At 47.3% G+C, this 18,830-nt stretch overlaps 2 protein-coding genes across 2 annotated transcripts; one reads left to right on the top strand and one right to left on the bottom strand.

Annotated features, from left to right (window-relative positions):
- Positions 1-1,039: 1,039 nt before the first annotated feature.
- On the top strand, positions 1,040-6,454 carry Il12a (interleukin 12A). The gene is made up of 7 exons (XM_048424842.3): positions 1,040-1,375; positions 1,842-1,975; positions 3,933-4,046; positions 4,856-4,897; positions 4,972-5,013; positions 5,104-5,247; positions 5,803-6,454. The coding sequence occupies exons 1-7, from the start codon at positions 1,360-1,362 to the stop codon at positions 5,956-5,958; spliced, it is 648 nt and encodes a 215-aa protein (XP_048280799.3). The 5' UTR covers positions 1,040-1,359; the 3' UTR covers positions 5,959-6,454.
- Positions 6,455-18,166: 11,712 nt separating this feature from the next.
- Positions 18,167-18,499, bottom strand: LOC125413787 (large ribosomal subunit protein eL39). The gene has a single exon (XM_048455456.3). The coding sequence runs from the start codon at positions 18,459-18,461 to the stop codon at positions 18,306-18,308; it is 156 nt and encodes a 51-aa protein (XP_048311413.3). The 5' UTR covers positions 18,462-18,499; the 3' UTR covers positions 18,167-18,305.
- Between the last annotated feature and the right edge of the window lie 331 nt (positions 18,500-18,830).

The raw sequence follows: 18,830 nt of genomic DNA, 5'->3' as shown, positions 1-18,830 counted from the left end.
TTTTAGGGGGCCCGCCCTGCTGAGCGCTTACAGCCTGGCGGCTGACAACGAGCTCCTCTGTCCAGGTTTCAGTGGACCTCAGAAGGAAGAAACGCACATCCTTCTCTCCTTGGGCTCTCAGTGGCTTCTTACTGTTGGTTGCCTCTAAAGAAGGTGGACGCTGATAGCTCTTGCCCTAGGGGTGGGGGCAGTCAGACACGTGACCGCCTCCGGTGACCAAGCAGGCCTCCTCTCTCTGCACTCCCAGTGAGACTCACTTGGGGTAGAAATGAGTGGAGTCCCAAGGGGACCTCCTACCAAAAACCTCCAAAATACTTGTCATTGCAAGCTCCAAACTCACACCCCTGCTAGGGTGTTATCCAAACACACTCATGCAGCCTGTTACCCTGCTGGGAATCCCTTTCTGCTCACCTTGGTTCTCCATCTTGAACCGGGCCATCGTGTGGTCCTAGCCTGCAATCTACTCCATTGGATCTGAGTTGGGCCCTACATTGCTGCTGAAGGAATCTTCCCATCATGCAAATCCAAGGTTATCTATCTCTCTGCTAAAATTCTAGAAAGGCAAAGGATGCCATCCCCAACCTGAGCCTATCTCCACCCAGATCACAACTGGCAGCATTCTCTGTTCACATCTCCCCTTTTGGCCTATTGTGTTGATTCCCGTTTCCAGGACTAGCTCAGAATACATCCCAGTACATCCCATGTCAGTCATGGAGAAGCCTTCCTGCAGATCCTGGAGGCTACAGAAGCCCTTGCCGCCTCCTAGGCTCCCGCAGAGCGCGCTAGGCTTGCTCTCTCTCTGGGCCTTTTCTCCCAGGACGCTGTGTAGTAAGCTGCCAGAACTGAGTTCTAAGCGGTATATAGCCACATCGGTTTTGTCACTTTTTATGTTTAAGGCAGGACACTTTTGCAAAACAAATCGAGTCAGACTCAGTGTCCACGGCGGAGACAAGTGAGTGGCGCTTGCTTCTTCCGAGGGGGCGCTGGGCAGCGTGCTGTGCAGGGCATCTAGACTAAGGGGGTTGTGGGGCGGGACAGACCTGCTGCAGAACAAGAGCAGCGACTCACTCGCGGGCCCGATTTCGCTTTCGCTCTGAGTGCGGTGGGGTGGGCGGCGGTCCCGGAACCTAGCAGACGGGCACTCCGAGAGTTAATTCGAAAGCGCCACCCGCCCCCTGGGGACGATCTACGCACGTGTCCTTGAGAAGCTCATGTAGAGACAGAGAGAGAAAGCAAGAGACACCGTCCTGGGAAAGTCCTGCTGGGTCTCCAGATAATTATAAAAATGTGTCCTCCGGGGTTAGCTTTCCAACAGCCTCACCTCCAGCATCCAGCTGCCTCGCTCACTGCCAGCCCAGCATGTGTCCTTCGCGCTGTAAGTAGCCCAGGGCCGGGAACCTTGGTGATAGGAACTGGGAAGGTGACCTGGGAAAGAGCAGGCAGGAGCCCTGGGTCCGCTAAAGGAGACTAAAGGACAGTTAGCAATTGCAGGCCAGGGGAAAGAAGACGGGAAGGAGGGCTTTGCTAGATCTCTGCAGCACTTGGCATGGTCTCTTCATTACAAAACAGGCCGGGCCCGTTATGCCCATTTCACGGAAGAAAACTAAGGCCCAGTCTTGGAATTAGAGTAAGGAAAATGCAGATCTCATCCAGTCCCCAAACAAGATTTGGGTAGTCTTGCTGGCTCTGACAGCCCCGAGGAAGGGGTTAAAACATAAGTGGAGGGAGGCGAATACCCAGAAGAAATGATTGGAAGAGATAGCCAGAATGGTGGAAGACAGAGGCAGACCAAACCTGGCTGACAAGCTCCATCTACTCCCCCGCCCCAATTTCCCTTTCAGGTCTCCTGTTTTTGGCTACCCTTCTCCTCCTAATCCACCTCAGCTTGGCCAGGGCCACACCTGTCTCCCCACCTGCCAAGTGTCTTGACCACTCCCAAAACCTGCTGAGGACCACCAACCACATGCTGGAGAAGGTGAGTTTCTTGAGTCCTCCTAGCTTTGAGGCTCCCTCATGGAAAAGATTTCTAACCCATCTGGTATCTGCTGGGAACCCGCAGTCCATGGGTAGCCGGCAGGAGTAGAGCGGTAGAGGAAACTTCCAGCCTCCCAGATAGCATCTAGCAGAAACTGTGTCTCCAGAGGAAGAAAGGATGCTAATAAATTGTAACAGCATCAGTTTGGACTGTGTCTTTACAGAGGAAAGTGGCTACTCACCATGCCCCTCCGAGCCTGCCTGGGTGTATGGCATTGGGTCGGGTGCTCCCTGCTTCTGCCTCACTGCAGGTTGAACAGGGAGACTAGGTGCAATCTCAGCTTCACGAGCTTTAAAGGTGAATCAGATCTCCTAATTAGACTGCTCACCCAACACAGGGATGAGCTCCTTGTTGGATGCACACATCTCAGGAAGGACTGTGGCATCTGGTCTTGTGTCGACCTTTGTTTTTCTGGGGCAAGTGTGATCCAGTCTTATTTCTAGCTCTGTTTGTTTTTCTCAGGTTTCATATTTGAATGCACCGTATTCTTTTCTGTTGTAAATTCGCTGCCGCTTTCTCTCACTGTTGCTTACAGCAAACGATAATGTGTTTGGGACATTCTGGAGCTACTAAGGCTATGGCTTGGTGGTAGAGTTCTTACTTAATTACGGGTGAGGACCCATGTTTCAAACCCAGCAGGGCGTTCACTCATAAACACATAGGAATGGAGGAGGGAGGGCGGGGAGAGAGAAAGAAAGAGGGAGGGAGACCCCTTCCTTCTTTCTGCTGTGTTTTAAAATCTCGAGGAACTTCTAGCTTGTTACCTTATGACTTGCCAAGATGAGCTGCATTCTACAAAGCCTTTTTGAAGAATTCTTTCCTTCTCTCTGGTCTTTCATGTGCTGCCAATTGTCCCTCACCGCCCAAACAATCGTAATTCCATGGGGTATTCCAGGCAGGAAAGAGGGCTCAGTGGTTAAGAGTGCTGACTGCTCTTCCAGATGGACCCGAGTTCAATTCCTGCCATTCCCATGGTGGCTCACAACCATCTGTAACTCTAGTCCTATGGAATCTGTCATTTTCTGGGTCTCTGTGGGCACTGTACATACAGGCAGAACACTTGAACACATAAGATTTTAAGATGAAGGAAAAATCTTAAGGGAGGCTCCCTCAGGAAGGCCTGCCGAGATGAGTGACTGTTTTCCTCAGGTGAGGTTTGGCGTGGAGAAGTTCAAAGTCGATTAGACGCTCCCTGAAAAAGCCCACTAGTCCCAGACAACCATGCTGCCCGTCAAGACATTGCAGAATTCAGTCTTGTCTCAGTTTGGGTTACTATTGCTACCAAGTCAAACTTGGACTCCAGTCGGGCGATCACTATCCCTTCTTTCTCACTTCCCGAGTTCTGTAGTTGAGTGGGAAGATTATCTCAGCCTTCAGTCAGAAAGCTGTTGACGTCTTAATCTATTGTGTAATTCTGTTCCTCGAAGTTTCCCAACCCACCAGGGGGGTAAGACAAGGTCCCTGCATACTGTAAATTAAAACTCAACTAGTCCTTAGGGCTTGCAAGTTTGTTACAGCCATCAAGCTGTGACTTTAACAGTTCCCCTTTAGAAGTTAGCCTTGAAAAAGATAAGCGTACAGCTCTACTGCTTGGCAAAAGGAAAAACAACAGGATTCACCGGAAGCAAGCCTCACAGTGTGGTGCTGAGGCTGATTAGCACAGCCGGCTACAGTGTTCACTGGGTGGAAATCATATCCTGCTGGCAGACAGCCTAGGCAAAGGGGGAGGGGAGGGAGAGGATGTACGTGGCCTGTTTCTTTTCATCTTATGAAATGTATCAATTTCCTACAGTTCAAAGAGATGAAGATTCAGGGTGGCCAGCTCAGGTCCTTCTGGTACCCTGGGATGCTATCTTGCTCATAGTATCTCCTCAGCTTCTCTTTATGGTTTCCACAGGCCAGAGAAACTTTGAAAGATTACCCCTGCTCTGCTGAAGACATTGATCATGAAGACATCACAGCAGACCAAACCAGCACACTGCAGGCGTGTTTACCACTGGAACTTGCCAAGGTACGGAGAGATCTTTCCCGCAGAAATCATGCAACACAATTAAGAATTGTGCATCAAATGTAAGCAGTCTCCAAACATTAACACATAGCTACCAAAAGTGAGGTTTTTGACAAAGAAAAGTCACAATAATATGAAGGCTTCAACAAGCTGAAGTATATACTCAGTAGCTATGAGTTGGGTGTGGTGGTATATACCTTTAATTCCTGCATCTAATGGGTAGAGCAGGCCAATCTGTGATAAATTAGAGGCCAGTCTGGTGTACATAGTGAGCTCAGGTCAGCCAGGGCTACACAATAAGATCTTGAAAGAAAAAAAAAATGGGGCTGATGACGCTGTTAGTAAAGTGCTCACTGCATAGGAGCAAGGACCTAAATTCAGATCCCCAGCACCATGTAAAAGCTGGGTGTGATGGTTCCACATGGCTTCAGTGCCAGGGTAGGCAGGGAGAGACAGGGCTGATGGGCCAGCAAGTCTGGCTGAATTGTGAGTTTCAGGTTCAGTGTGAGACCCTGTATCAGAAAAAAATAAGATGGAAAAATCACTGAGAAAGATGCCCGTGCACCGAGAAAGATGTGCATGCTTCCACATGCACACACACTTCCACACAACTGCGTACACACCTGCACACACATGCTTGCACACACACATACCTGTGCACACATGAATTCCTACACATTGTCGCACAAAATCATTATGATGCTGAATTTTGTTATGCTTCTTGCTGGAATGAAAAGTTAATTTGAGATAAAATTATCAGAGAGTTTTATACTAAAAATTAATATCCTCGGTGTATATTTTTTCCCCTCTAGAACGAGAGTTGTCTGGCTTCTAGAGAGACTTCTTCCATAACAGTAAGTAAGCAAACTAAAGGTTCCTTCCCCACAACTGATTCATAATACTAATGCTGGCTTATTCTTTCCTCTAGAGAGGGAGCTGCCTGCCCCCCCAGAACACTTCTCTGATGATGGTAAGATACAGCACTGTCCTCAAAGGCAGCAGCGGGATGCAGTTCTAACCCATTCCAATGGTTTCCTTCCCATTTGGTCCCTTCACCTAGACCCTGTGCCTCAGTGGCATCTATGAGGACTTGAAGATGTACTGGGCAGAGTTCAAGGCCATCAATGCGGAGCTTTTGGACCACAATCAGAAGCAGATCGTTCTGGATAAGAACATGCTGATAGCCATGGATAAGCTGATGCAGGTAAGACCTCCTCTTCTCAGCGCTGGCTCATCCTCATGTTGAAGACAGGTCCTTGATGAGATGCAATAAAATCAGCTCCTCTTGGGTCGGGAGAGACCTGGACATGCCCCTTCCCCCATGAAAAGCCTTGCAAGGTTACATCTAAGACCCTCTACAGTCAGGACAAATGCAAGCAACCTTCTACTTGTTGATCTCAGTACTACCCCCAGCTACCTCTTCTCAAAGGACTGGAATTCTTAACACAACCGAAAAAAATGTAGCTACTGCTGCAGAGGCCACCTTACACATAGACTCTTACCTTCTCTGAGACAAGCCCTAAAAATGACTTTCCTGAGCCCTTTAGGGGTCTTTTAAAGACCTTGGTGTGCTTGCAAGAGAGCATTTCCACCCTCTGTCCCTGCAGGAGCATCTAACAGGGGTAGATGTAGGGTGGGTCTAAGAGTATATGCAGGACCAGGCTACAGGCTCTGGACTGCATTGGCTTCATCTGTTTTGGCAGACGAAGGTTTCCATTTTTGAAATTGTAGATATATGACACTTGGTATTTCTTTGTAGTCTCTGAATCTCAATGATGAGCGTCCGACCCAGACGCCTTCCCCGAAAGGAGCAGACCCATACAGGGTGAAGATGAAGCTCTGCATTCTCCTCCACGCTTTCCGCATCCGCGCTGTGACCATCAGCAGAGTGATGAGCTATCTGAATTCCTCCTGAAGAGCGCAAGCCCCTCCCCCGCTTCATGCCCTTCTTACAGACATATGAACCGATGAAATTTTAATAAGAGGCAGGTTAAGAACCAGGAAGTCTTGGCCTCACTGAATGTAAGCTCCTGTTGTAGTCTCTCATAGCCCTGTGGAGATGGCACAGCTACCTCCGCATGGCTCCCTCAGTCACGTCTCTCCTGCTTACTATGCACATTGTTCATACGTGCTCATGAAAATCTTGTTAAGGAGAGGAAAATGTCCTCTCTGAATAGTCAGCAGTAGAGCAAGAACTGATAAGCTATTATTTTTTTTTTAACCCAAGTGTTTATGAGAACACTCATCACCACTTATTTAAAAATATTTATTATTATATTTTATGTTCATGAAAGTCTATGAGCTTATTTATATTTATTTATGTCCTATTTATTATAATATTTCTTGTCAAATGAATTTGAGGTGTTTAGTTATTATGTGGTTCCAATAAAGTGATGCAAGCATTTAACACATGTCCTTGGAGTGTTTATTTATTTATTTAAACAGAATCTCACTGTGTAGACTAGGCTGACCTCCAATTCACGGAGGTCAGACAGCCTCCGCCTTCTGGATGCTGGGGCCAAGCCTGCCCACCACTATGTCTATCTAACTGGAGTAATTAAATGTTCCAAGATACATTGCAGGAAAACTGTTAGTTTGTTCTCTGTTGCTGTGAGAAGTAACAGCCACAACTAAGAGCAACCTGAGGGGAGGGGCTATTCCATCTTACAGCTTACAGTCCAGAACTGAGGGCAGGAACCCAGAGGCAGGGACTGATCCAGAGAGAATGGAAGGGTGCTGCTTACCGGCTTGCTCTCCTTGGCTTGCTCAGCCTGCTTTCCTATACAACCCAGAACCACCAGTCCAGCTTTGGCACCGCCCACAGAGTGCCGTGCCCCCTCTCTCAATCACTAATTAAGAAAGCACCCCACCGACTTCCCGGCAGGCCAATTTGGTGGAGACATTTTCTCAGTTCAGGTTCCTTCTTTCCGGAAGTCACTAGTTTGTGTCAAGTTGAAAACAAAAACAAAACAAACAAACAAACAAAAACTAACCAGTGCAAAGATTCTGACGAAATTCGAGCAAAATAACCTTACACAGATGGCCACAACTGGGCTGGGGAGTTGGCTCAGAGAGTAAAGTGTTCCTCTCACATGTGTGACAGCCAAGGTCTGATCCCCAGCACTCAGGTAAATGCTGCGAGGCCCTGACAGTCCACCTGTAATCCCAGCGCTCGGAGACAGGAGCAGCAGAGCTAGCTGGATGCCTGACTAGCCAAACCGTAAGCTCTAGGTACTGTGAGAGACTACGGCTCAGTGTGTACGGTGGAGAGTGGCCAAGGAAGACCCAACTTCTGGCCTCCTCACCATGTGCATCCACACACATCTGAACACATGGCACAGACACATACCACAGATACATACATGGGAAAAATGGCCATAATTCCCCCCCCCAAGAAGGCAACCAAGGGCAAAAACAATAGCTTGTAATACTTTGAAAGTATCTTCATTACTAATTTTTAAAAAATACTGATTATCCATGTTGGAGAGAATGTGAGTACAGACACACTCTTTTCCTTTGCTAGTACGAGTGAATCGTACTTTGTCACTATCTTTCATGAATGAAATTTGACAATACTTACTCAGGATCTTAAAGTGTTTGTTTAGACCTGTGACCCTCCTCAGTCCTCAGGAATCATTAGTTAGCTGTATAGATTACGTACGAATGTGTTTAATGCAGGATGTCTGGTAGCGAATTGCCTGAAAATGAACGAACTTTCACAAAACCGGATGGATTAGGTAGTAAACTCCAAGTTCTCCATTGCTGTGTGTGGCTCACGCTGTCTACTTGCCAGGCCTAGGCTCACCTAGGACGCAAGCCTGTTGTCATTCCTGTAATGAATTATCTAGATCACATTGTCTCCTGGGCCTGTGTGTGAGGGGACTGGCTGGATTAAGTTCTCCTTTGGCCATATCTCTGAAACATTATCTAGTTTAAGCTAATTAAAGGAGGAAGATCCATCCTGAGTACACGATTCGCCGCTCCAGGGGCTGGGGTCCCAGGACTCGCCCCAAAGGGGACGGTCAGCCATGTCTAAGCTTTCATCCTGTGTTCCTCCTGACCTGGGACACAGGGTGACCTACCGCTTCAAGCTTCCATTGTTCTGGCTTCCCATAATGAGGCCATGTACCCTCCCTCAGACTGTGAACCCAGATGAACCTCTACTCAAGAGGTAAAGTAGTTTATTGTAGCCATCAGAAATGCAACTCAGAAAGTACGTAACAAACTCTAAGAAAAAGAAAAAGAAAGAAAGAAAAAGAAAAAATGGCCATAGTATTCTGACTCATTTCCCAGTCCCCTTAATCTTGTTTTCCCAGGAAAATGGGGCAGGCCTCAATACTCAAGTGCTTGTGTGAATTATGGTTTTTAAGAATTACTTTACTATTTTTGTTCAACATTTGAGGCTCAAAGTAAAACACACGAAAATGTTCTCCTTGACAACCACAGGCCACGACCTGCTGTGAATTAAACAAATACATTATCGTACTCTTCAACTTGGAAAAAAACGTACCTTGGGGCTCTCTAAATTATTCTAATTCTTGCGACCCTTTGGGCTCTCAGAGGGACGTCCTTTTTAAATTACAAACAGAAGAGCTCTCTACTTGCCTAAATTATACAGCATGCTTTCCCGGGCCCCACATGTAATTGCCTTCCTTTGGCTTAAGACATGTCTTCCTTCTGGTCTCAGTATTAGTTCTGTCTTTTAAGCCATGTGAATTTGCAGAGTCCCACAGCAGAATCCCACATCATCCAGTCCTGGGATAACCAAGCTCCTTCTTAGCAGGAAAAGGCTCCCAGATCTTTCTTTAGAGAGGGGCCTTTTCTATTTCTTCCCACCAGGTCCCCCACTCATCTCCAGGGGTCCAGAGGGAAACAAGTGTGGCCTCTCCTCTGCGACAAACTCACTGTCCCAGGTCTCACTCTCTGTCCATTATCAGACAAAAATCAATGGAGGCCAGGTCCACTAAGGGGCTGGGTAACTACAGGCTCCTCCCAGGCAACTCCTCCCAGACACGGGCTCCTTCCAGGCAGGGGCTCCTCCCAGGCAGAAGCTCCTCCCAGGCAGAAGCTCCTTCCAGGCAGGGGCTCTTCCCAGGCAGAGGCTCCTCCCAGGCAGAGGCTTCTCCCAGACAGGGACTCCTTCCTTTGAGCTGTGCCGGTCAGAGTCAGTGCTTTAACCTAAGAAGACTCTCAAGGGTGTGTATGGAGCCTCCGACAACCATTCCTGGATAGACGGAGCCTGAGGCGAGAAGTTCTCACGGTGAGAAGGTGAAGAATTAGTTCCAGTGAACCCAAGCACTGGTCTCCAAAATACCTTTCTCTCCCCATTTTAAAGACACAGCTAGTCAAGGGAACACGTGCACACACACAACCATGCAGTCACCACGGTGACCAAGGCCTCTGTTCTGCTTCGCTTCCCGGGAGAAACTTGGCATAGAAGGTGTCACATTACTTATATTTGTGGGCCTCTAGTAGCTGGCACTTGAAGACAGGAGCCAGATACAAACGTTCCAGGGTCTTCTGCGTGTTTCTCGTTTCTTTTTTCTAAACAAAGTGTAGTCCACACAGTCTTTGTTCCTCATAAATTATTTCCAATTACCAAAAGCAAAGGTCAACATTAAAAATGCATATGTTTGCTTCCTTTGAAATAACTATGCATGCTATAGCACCCAAGGTGCAGAAGTAGGCCTCCTGATTAAGTCAAAATAATTTAAATATCTGGTTTGGGGTTAAGTGGTTACCAGATTTTAAAAATACTTCTCTGCTAGCAGAGTCTACCACACGGGTAAATGTGGTTTCCTTTCTGTTAGGCTGTAGGAGGTTTAGAAACACACCCTGGGTTGGGCTGGAAGTTCAGTTGGTGAAGTATTTGTCTAGCATTCATGAGGCCATGAAATCTCCAGCAGTCTTAGAGGTTTCAGGGAATTGGCTCCATTGCTCGTGAACCCCTTTATAGGGGGGCAGAACCATGGCCTGGAGCAGAGGTGGAGCAAAGTGGGGTTCCTCACAGTGAGCCAGAAGCATAAGCCTCGGGAACAAGTGTCTGTGATCTCTGTCTTCCAACTGTGCTCCCAAAAAATGTCACCAGCAGGTAACCAAGCCTGAGCACATGGCTTCAGATCTGAATCGTAACACCAAGTCGACATTGGATGCTCTGCTTTCCACACTTCTCCTCTCAGAGGCAGCTCCGGGTCCCAAAGGACTCCTGGTACTCACCCCCACCCCCACCTCAGTGACCACCTGCACAGCAACTCCACGTCTGAGTGTTTTTTCAGTACATGTTCCAGGCAGGTCTGATTTTCGATCATGTTTTAAATGCAAGATGCACCCACAAAAGCTTGGATGTTTGATGGTCCCCAACTATTGGCACTGTCTTGAAAGAGTTGTGGACATTTTAAGAGATGAGGTCTGGTTGGCAGAAACAGGTCACTGGGTGTAGGCTTTTTGGATTATAGTTCAGCCAGCTGCCAGCTCTATATCCTGTCTGCAGCCACGATGCAACCAGCGGCATCACATGCCACGGTCACCGCCATGGCTGCTACAGCCTTCCCAGCCATGCTGGACTGGATCCCCTCCAATGATGAGCCATATATCCCTCCTCTCTTGAGTTGCTTTGTCAGGTGTCCTATAACAGACCAGAAGAGGAACTAATACTCTCGCTCAAATAGGTTTCGAAACCAAGACAAACTGAAAATCTCACTGAATTCGTTCAAGCGTCCCATGGACTAATTGCTGTAAGTCTCAGAACCTTTAGCTTTCCCCCTTCCTTCCTTCCTTCCTTCCTTCCTTCCTTCCTTCCTTCCTTCCTTCCTTCTTTTCTTTCTTCCTTCCTTCCTTTCCTTCTTTCTTTCTTTCTTTCTTTCTTTCTTTCTTTCTTTCTTTCTTTCTTTCTGCTTTCCAAGTTTGCCTGTGAAGAAAATGCGGCTATAAATGCAAGAAGCATCCTTTCACCTGGAAATCAAACTTGTTGCTAATGTGTGTGGCCCTTCCAAGACAGGAGCCAACAGAGAACGGGATGGAGGTAGGTGGCAGGTTCAAGGGGCTCTGACCAAGGATGTCCATCAACACAGGGCCAAATGGACATAACTCCATCTAAGGACCCCAGGACACAGCCTCAGCCAGAATCTCAGATACCATCACCCAGAATTCATAGGACCTCCCACTAAACCAATGGAAAGTCATCGTCAGAACCCCGCAGACCAGGCAGTGTGTTGGGGAGACCTGGAAACGCTGACTAAAAACCCCTATCCCAACCCTGTATCCCTGGTCCCCTAGCCCAAGGTCAGGCAGGAACCAACTGGTCTACCCCAAGAAGAACTGCAGACCATGGACAAATGTCCAGTCCCATCTGATAGAAACCATCATTCTCATGGGGACTCAGACAGCAAACAGGAGTCCTCAGAGAATGGCTTCCACATGAAAATTCATAGGAGGAAACTTCCCGAAAAACCAGTGCCCCAATCTAATCCAGTGCGCCAAGATACAGAACAGTCCCCCCCCCACCACCTTCCTCTTCTGCTCAGGAATTAGTAGGAAAATATTTGGTTTTAAATTAAAACATCCTGGAAATGGAGAGGTTGTGGTCACACTCACAGTAGAGGAACAAGCTGTCCCACACCAATGAGAATACCTGTGTGAGATACTTTATCTGGATTGCATCCACAGTTCAAGCGCCAGAGAGCTGAGTTCAAAACCGTCTGCTGTCAGCAGAACCGAGGTGACAACAATGTCAGAATAGGACATTTAAAAAGTGGTTTGTGGAGCTGGACACAGTGGTTAAGACACTCAGTGGTTAAGACACTCAGTGGTTAAGACACTCAGTGGTTAAGAGCCCATGACCCAAGTTTGGGTCCCAGCACCCACATCAGGTGACTCACAATTACCTGTAACTCATAATAGCTCCAGGCGATCTGACACCCTCTGCTGGCTTCCATGGACTCTGCAAACACATACACACACACACACACACACACACACACACACACACACACACTGAAAAATAAATAATGAATAAGTGGCTCACTGAGTTGGGAGTGAAACTCCACAATAGAGCATGTAAGTAGCAAATGCATGACCCTGGGTTTGATCTAAGTTCCCCCAACCCATATTAACTTGTAAATCAATAGCAGAATAAAGAAAACATGAGCAGCTGCTAACGGGTGGTTTTCCTTCTCTTCATCTACAATTTGTGAATTCTTTTTAAAATAGTTGAATGAACATAGCTACCATGCTATTGGTCGTTAACAGAATCCCCGGAGGCAGCGACTTTCACCACTCGCCCCCAAAACATCTTTCAAACTCCAAGAGTCAGTGTGGTCCATTATTTTCTTGGGAAGGTCCTTTCATGATACAGCAGGTGCTTGAGATACTTGCTGGATCCCTAGGAGGCAGGGGCTGGCAGAGATAGAGACAGTGAACAGGAAACACACACTTTTCTCTTCGTTCTAGTTTGGCTGAAGGTATTTCTCCTACACATTCATCCCTTCTTCCTAAACAGTAAATGACCTTGAATTGAGAGTCAAGTCATGCAGAATTTAACCTTGTGGTTTTATGGGGGACGGGGGCATGAAACTTGAAGGTCCTCTCATGAGACGCTTGAATTTCTCCAGAGAGACCAGCACACTCCAGCTCTTTGGCACAAGGGAATTAGAGAATTCCAGCAGCTCAGACTGGTTGAAGCTTCTATATGCAAACACCAGAGGGCAGCAGACCTTGGCTGCTGTTCTGGAAAAGAACTTGGCTTTTCAGGAAGACGACCAGTCAGTCACCCTGTCTGAAAACAAGTCCCTTGACTTGTTTGTTTCTTGTTTTCTTTTCCCTGTTGCGGGAGGATGGCTGAAGGCTTCCAACATGCTAGGCAATTGTTCCACCATGAAACTTGGAATCAGCTTCAGGATACAGGGCTACAGTCTGTAATGGTTAGGACAGCATGCGCGGCATGACAGTGTGAGCAGTTCTAAGCCTTGCATGGTCAGCAATAAGGGACCTGATAGATGGAGGCCAGGACATAGGCCTTGCCTTTTCCCATTTTTATTCAGCCCATGAGATGGTGCTGTCCACATTCAGAGTGTGTCTTCCTTCCTCTCTCAAACCTCTGTGGAAGCACCTCCGCGGACACAGCCGGAGGTGTGTCTCCTAGGTGATTCTAAATGCCGTCACTTCAAAAATCTAACCACACATGACTGAAACGTGCTTTGACTTCTAGTGTAACCGAGTGGCACATTTAGACACTTTTGCCTTTTTAGGATAGAAAAAGTGCAAGTGGCGTTCCAATAAGAGTCTCTGGCCAAGAGAGTCTGAGAAGAAACTCAGTGTTTCTTAATCATATAAGCAGTAAGTAAGTAAAGGTTTGAAGTGGTTTGAGCTCAGGATAGCATTATGACACACACATACAGAGGAGAGAGAGAGAAGGAGGGAGAGATGGGGGAGAGGGAGAGAGGGCAGCTTAAAAACAAAGGAAGGAACTCTGTGGTCTGGATTGAATCCAGAACAATTGCGGTCCTTACTGGTTTTCTGGGCTGGGTAAGGCGTTGGTCGAGCTTCACTGGAGTCACCCCGTGACCTCCCCAAGCCCTGCTTCAGTGCCTGGAGATCAGAAGGCTTGGAGTCTATACTACCTGGTCTATATTAACTGGGTCTATACTAGCTGGGTCTCAACTGCCCCCATCTACCCTTTACTGAGAGTTCTTGCCTGCCTAGAATTTGGCAAGCATCTGCTTCTGTCACTCTCAACAGAGGGCAAAGGGGATTTTGCGCTCCTGGGGCAGACAGGGACAGAGACTTTGAAGCCAAATAAGCCCTTGCTGAGGTCACCTGGACTGGAATTCCAGCCATTCCTCTAACTGCATGCCTGAGTCACCTTTATTGACCGTGATAGGCACGGTGGCAGCCCTGCGCTTACCAAGGCATTTGCATAATTCTCTGAACTCAGGCTCGTGAGCCAGCTACCAACACTTTCCATATTAGAAAGTGGCTGTTCCCTCAGATGCACCTTGATTCCGAGTAAGCGATTAATTCAGATCATTTCCTGCTCACTTTCCAGGGCACAGATGGCGTCTTTCAAGCAGTTATCAGAAGGTTGGGCAGGACCAGCACACTGCTCCTTACCTGGCCTCAAATTCCGTGTCCTCAATGAACATATTATAACGTCTTGTGACTTCTGTCCAGTGCTCCGGCGAGATGGTCATTTTTATCCACTCTCTGCAGCCTCCCAGCAGGGACACTAACTACATATCTGCTCACGTGTTTATTCTGCGTAAGAATGAATGAGGATTTTCCTAGTTCCTCTCACTTATAACAAAGTAAATTCTCCCTATTTAAGAAGTACACGTTAGTCACCTTTAAGCTAAACCTACATATCCAAAAGCCCGTTGCCTCGTGACAGTTTTGAAAGACTGAATGCCATGTCCCTTCATGCGATATACTAGTTAGGAAAGTGTGCTGGCTAGTTTATGTCAACTTGATATCAGCTTGAGTTGTCAGAGAGGAGGGAGCCTCCCTTGAGAAAATGCTGTCATAAGACTGAGCTGTAGACAAGTCTCTCGGGCATATTCTTAAATAATGATTGCTGCGGGAGAGTCCAACCCATTGTGGGTGGGGCCATCCCGAGCTAGTGGTCCTGGGTTCTTTTAAAAACAAGCAGGCTGCCTGAGTAGTGGTGGCACACGCCTCACGGGAGGCAGAGGCAGGCGGATCTCTGTGAGTTTGAGGCCAGCCTGGTCTACAAGAGCTAGTTCCAGGACAGGCTCCAAAGCTACAAAGAAACCCTGTCTTGGAAAACAAACAAACAAACAAAAAGCAAGCCGAACAAGTCATAAGGAGCAAGCCAATAAGCAGCACCGCTCCACGGCCTCTTCATCGGCTTCTGACTCCAGGTTCCTGCCCTGCTTGAGTTCCTTCCTTTCTTTAAAGGGCTGTAATTCAGGATACATAAACCAAATAAACCCTTTCCTCCCCAACCTGCTTTTGGTCATAGTGTTTCATCACAGCAATAGAAACCCTAACTAAAACAGGTATAATGTTCACAGAAAAAAAAGTCAGTTTAAACTGTTTTACAAATAAAATTAAATGGAAATAAAAAATCCAGGCAGTCAAAGTACTTTATGGGGCTCAATGCAGAAGTACTCAGCTTCGCCGTGCCCAGCTCCATGTACCTTTGTGAACTCCAGCCTAAGGCAGAGGTCAGTCCTGTGCTCACAATGAGGACAGAACAAACTCTGGTCCCTGCTGTGCCGTTTCCCAGCACTGGGGAAGAACATACTCATCAGAAACCTCCGGGATGGTTAAGAGCTGTTTGCATCTCATTCGCGGTATCCAGGGATCTCCCGGAAACAGCAGCATGTTCTTGGAAGAACCTGCATCTGCCAGTGCAAACCGTTGGTCCATAGTAAATAGGGCCCTCTTACTACCCTTTGCTTGTGTGATCTTGCTGAACACGGTACTGGAAAGCCTCTTGCGGCAAAGGTTAAGTAAAGCACCCCGAATCTTCGTAAGCATCACTGATGGCGGATCCCATCACCATATTCCATCGTAAGCCAACAATTTTTTAACAGACCCCTAACATCTGAGGTGGAGTCTTCGACCAGCTTCCCCCTTAATCTGCTCTAAGAGCTGGAGTCTAGACTGAAGAATGACGCTAGTGATGCCACCTAGTGGCTTCCTGGTGTATGGCTAGTCAGCCTTCTAACTTGAAATGTTCATTTTTTTTTTTTAAAACAAATTCAAGTTTTCCTGGAGTCTCTTAAGGGCATAAGTACTCGGGCCATCTAAGGCCTCGCATGTCAGATCCTAAATGATTAACAAGGTCTCAGTGTGATCCTGTTAATAGTGAAGCGTGGCTCTGCTTCTCAGCTCTCTGCAGTGCTGTGCTGAGTTTGAAATTACCGGAGTATTGACCAGATATCTCAACGATGTTCTTAAAAACACCTCAATAACAAATAGTACAAGCCGTGACTATTGGAGCCTAGAAAGACAGAACGGGGTAGGGGAGGCATAAGGTGCCTGCCCTGAAATAAGTAAGATGGTGGGAATGATTTCTAGTGTTCTATACCAAGGCAGTGTGGCAAGAGTTGGCAAGAATCTCTTACATGTCTGTTGAGGAACAACATGGAAAGAGTTCAAAGGCCCCAAACTTGAAGAAATAAAATTGGGGGTGTATCTCAGAGGCAGGAGGATGACGGCTACCACTTGCCAGATGAGACAGAGGTCATTAAAATAAAGATGATTTCAATTCTCTACCTGCACAGCCGAGGATGGAAGAGTTGTAGGAAGCTTTGCCTTTGGTGGCGTTATCATCCTCCACACTGAAAGGCAATGTGCTGCAAAGGGCTCTCTGGATACTTGCATGGGTTTTAACAGCACTTTCTTTGTTTGAATCTAGCCTCTCTTTGACCAGATGTCTGTGTTTAGCGCAGCTTTGCACATCTCTTGAAGGAAGAGTCCAAAACCATGATGAGTAACATCAACTGGCCATTCATTGTCTTAGCCCAGAAAGGGGCAGAAGACACAAACATCTCGTAACGCAGGACCTCACTTCAAATGTTTCTACAAAGTTAAACTGTTGGTGGCACACCAAGTCCTAGCCCTTGGTCTACTGAGGAAGGGTAGCCACGAGTTCAAGGCCATCTCAGGCTATGCCGTGAGATCCCGTCTTAAAAAACGATTAAATCAGGCCAGAGTATGGCTCAGCTTACACGTGCTTGCAAGTGGGAGAACCTGAGTTCAAATCCCCCCGCACCCTTGTGAAAGACAGGTATGGCCACAAGTGCCTGTAACCCCTGCATTGTGGAGCAGATATGGATGGTAACTAGGCCACTAGTCAGCAAGTCCCAGCGATCCTCCTGCCTCCACCCCTTACAGTGCTGAGGTTACAAGTGCGTGTGACCACATTGAGCTTTTGATGTGAGTTCTAGGGACTCACACTCAAGCCACGCTTGGGCAGCTCTCTTGCCTGTGACAGCGCTCCAGCCCCCAGACTGGTTTCTTGAACGGAAAGGTGTCGCTGGTTTTTCTAACTGGCACTTGTTGTCTTCTGGCAGGCGACTGGGTTCATGGTGAACAGAACGGGGCCATTTGGAAATGCATTAGTAGTAGCTGCCAGGCACAGGCAGGGCAAGGGCACTTTGAGGCAGAGGTTTTGAGAGCTAGGAGCTCTAGGAGTCATAAATCTAAAAACCACTAGATGGCGTGAGTCACCCTTTCGAGCTCCCGTTTTAACCGGGCTTGAATAAAGTTGCTTTAACTGCACAGAATTATGGTGCACTCTGTAATAATCTGAAAGGTACATACAATTCAAAAAGGAGAATTAACATTTCCGTCTTGCTAAACTTGTCATTTTTTTTTTTGATTAACACAACAGCTGTGAATATTTGTGGGGCATGTTGCTGCGAGCTAGCTACGTCGGTAACATAGATGAATGCTCTCACCTCTTCCCGTACCAGGCTTCTTTAAAAGTAGTGAATCCATAGCCTATGCCCAGGCTTTAACTGGGAGTTGCATTCCCATGGTGCTAGTGGCCACTGAAAACATGGGGTCTGTATTCCCACCGGTCTTAATTACCAGCATTAACTCTCAGATCACACATCATGTTCACACGGTGACACACAGGTCACAGAATGGCTTTAAAGAAAGGTTACGAGGCTGGAGAGATGGCTCAGAGGTTAAGAGCATTGCCTGCTCTTCCAAAGGTCCTGAGTTCAATTCCCAGCAACCACATGGTGGCTCACAACCATCTGTAATGTGGTTTGGCGCCCTCTTCTGGCCTGCAGGCACACACACAGACAGACCATTGTATACATATTATATATATATATAATATGTAATATTATATATATTATATATATAAAGGTTACGGTGGTTGGTGGGAGCTGGGATAGAAAACACCTTGCTGAAACACGGACAGACAGACACCACAGAGAGCCAGCCACTGGAGGTGGGGAGAGGACATAGCGGAACAATGCCTGCTCTCTTAAAATTAGCTTTCAAAAAAGGTGTTAAGGAACCCACACTCGGAGCTGGCCAGGGTCAGTGCTGCCTAAGGAGCCAGCTGGCTGAAGACACAGAAACTGACTGCTCAATCTCCAGAACAGCTTTTCTTTTTTTCTTTTTTTTTTTTTCTTTAGCAGTTTGAAAGGCTCTACAATTTATTACTGGAGAACCCACTCCCAACTTAAACATGATCAGGGTTGAAAATGTTGAACTCCATCTGATAACACTCATCCAGGACCACGATTTAGCATTAACTGTCTTGCCATTGTTGACTCCTTACAGACCCAGCTTCGTTCTCCTCCAGTGTCTTCTCTTGGAGTTGTACCTGATTTTGTTGCCAGTTTTCATCCGAATCCACTGAGGAATAGGACGATTTTGCTTTTGTTTCTTGGCCAAGAATCGCTTGATTCTGAAAGTCTTGTGAGAAGACATGGCAAGAAGGCGAGGGGGGCAGACAGCGCACGATGGCGGAGGAAAGGCGAAGAGGCATTTCTTAAGATGCGCCCTGAGGACCAGAGTGGAAACTGTGTCCTTGGGTCTTGTGAAGACCATTCCTGGGCTCACTGAGTCCGACTCTCTGAGGGATGTGGGAAGAGATGGGAAAATACAGTGTTTGAACTTAGGGGCATTTACAAGCTTCACGTTCAAGTCTACGAGGGCCAGTTTACCAAGGCAGAGACCTGGGCTCAGAAAAGTTAATTAACTACCTCATGATCACACAACTTGGAAACGAATCAGAAGCATTTCCCCAGAAGCTAACAGATCCTGTCCTGTTCGCTCTTTATCCCCGTCACTCCAACC

Source organism: Myodes glareolus, chromosome 20, assembly GCF_982192425.1.
Source record: "Myodes glareolus chromosome 20, mMyoGla1.1, whole genome shotgun sequence".
Lineage (NCBI taxonomy): Eukaryota > Metazoa > Chordata > Mammalia > Rodentia > Cricetidae > Myodes > Myodes glareolus.
This window is presented reverse-complemented; position numbering and strand designations above follow the sequence as displayed.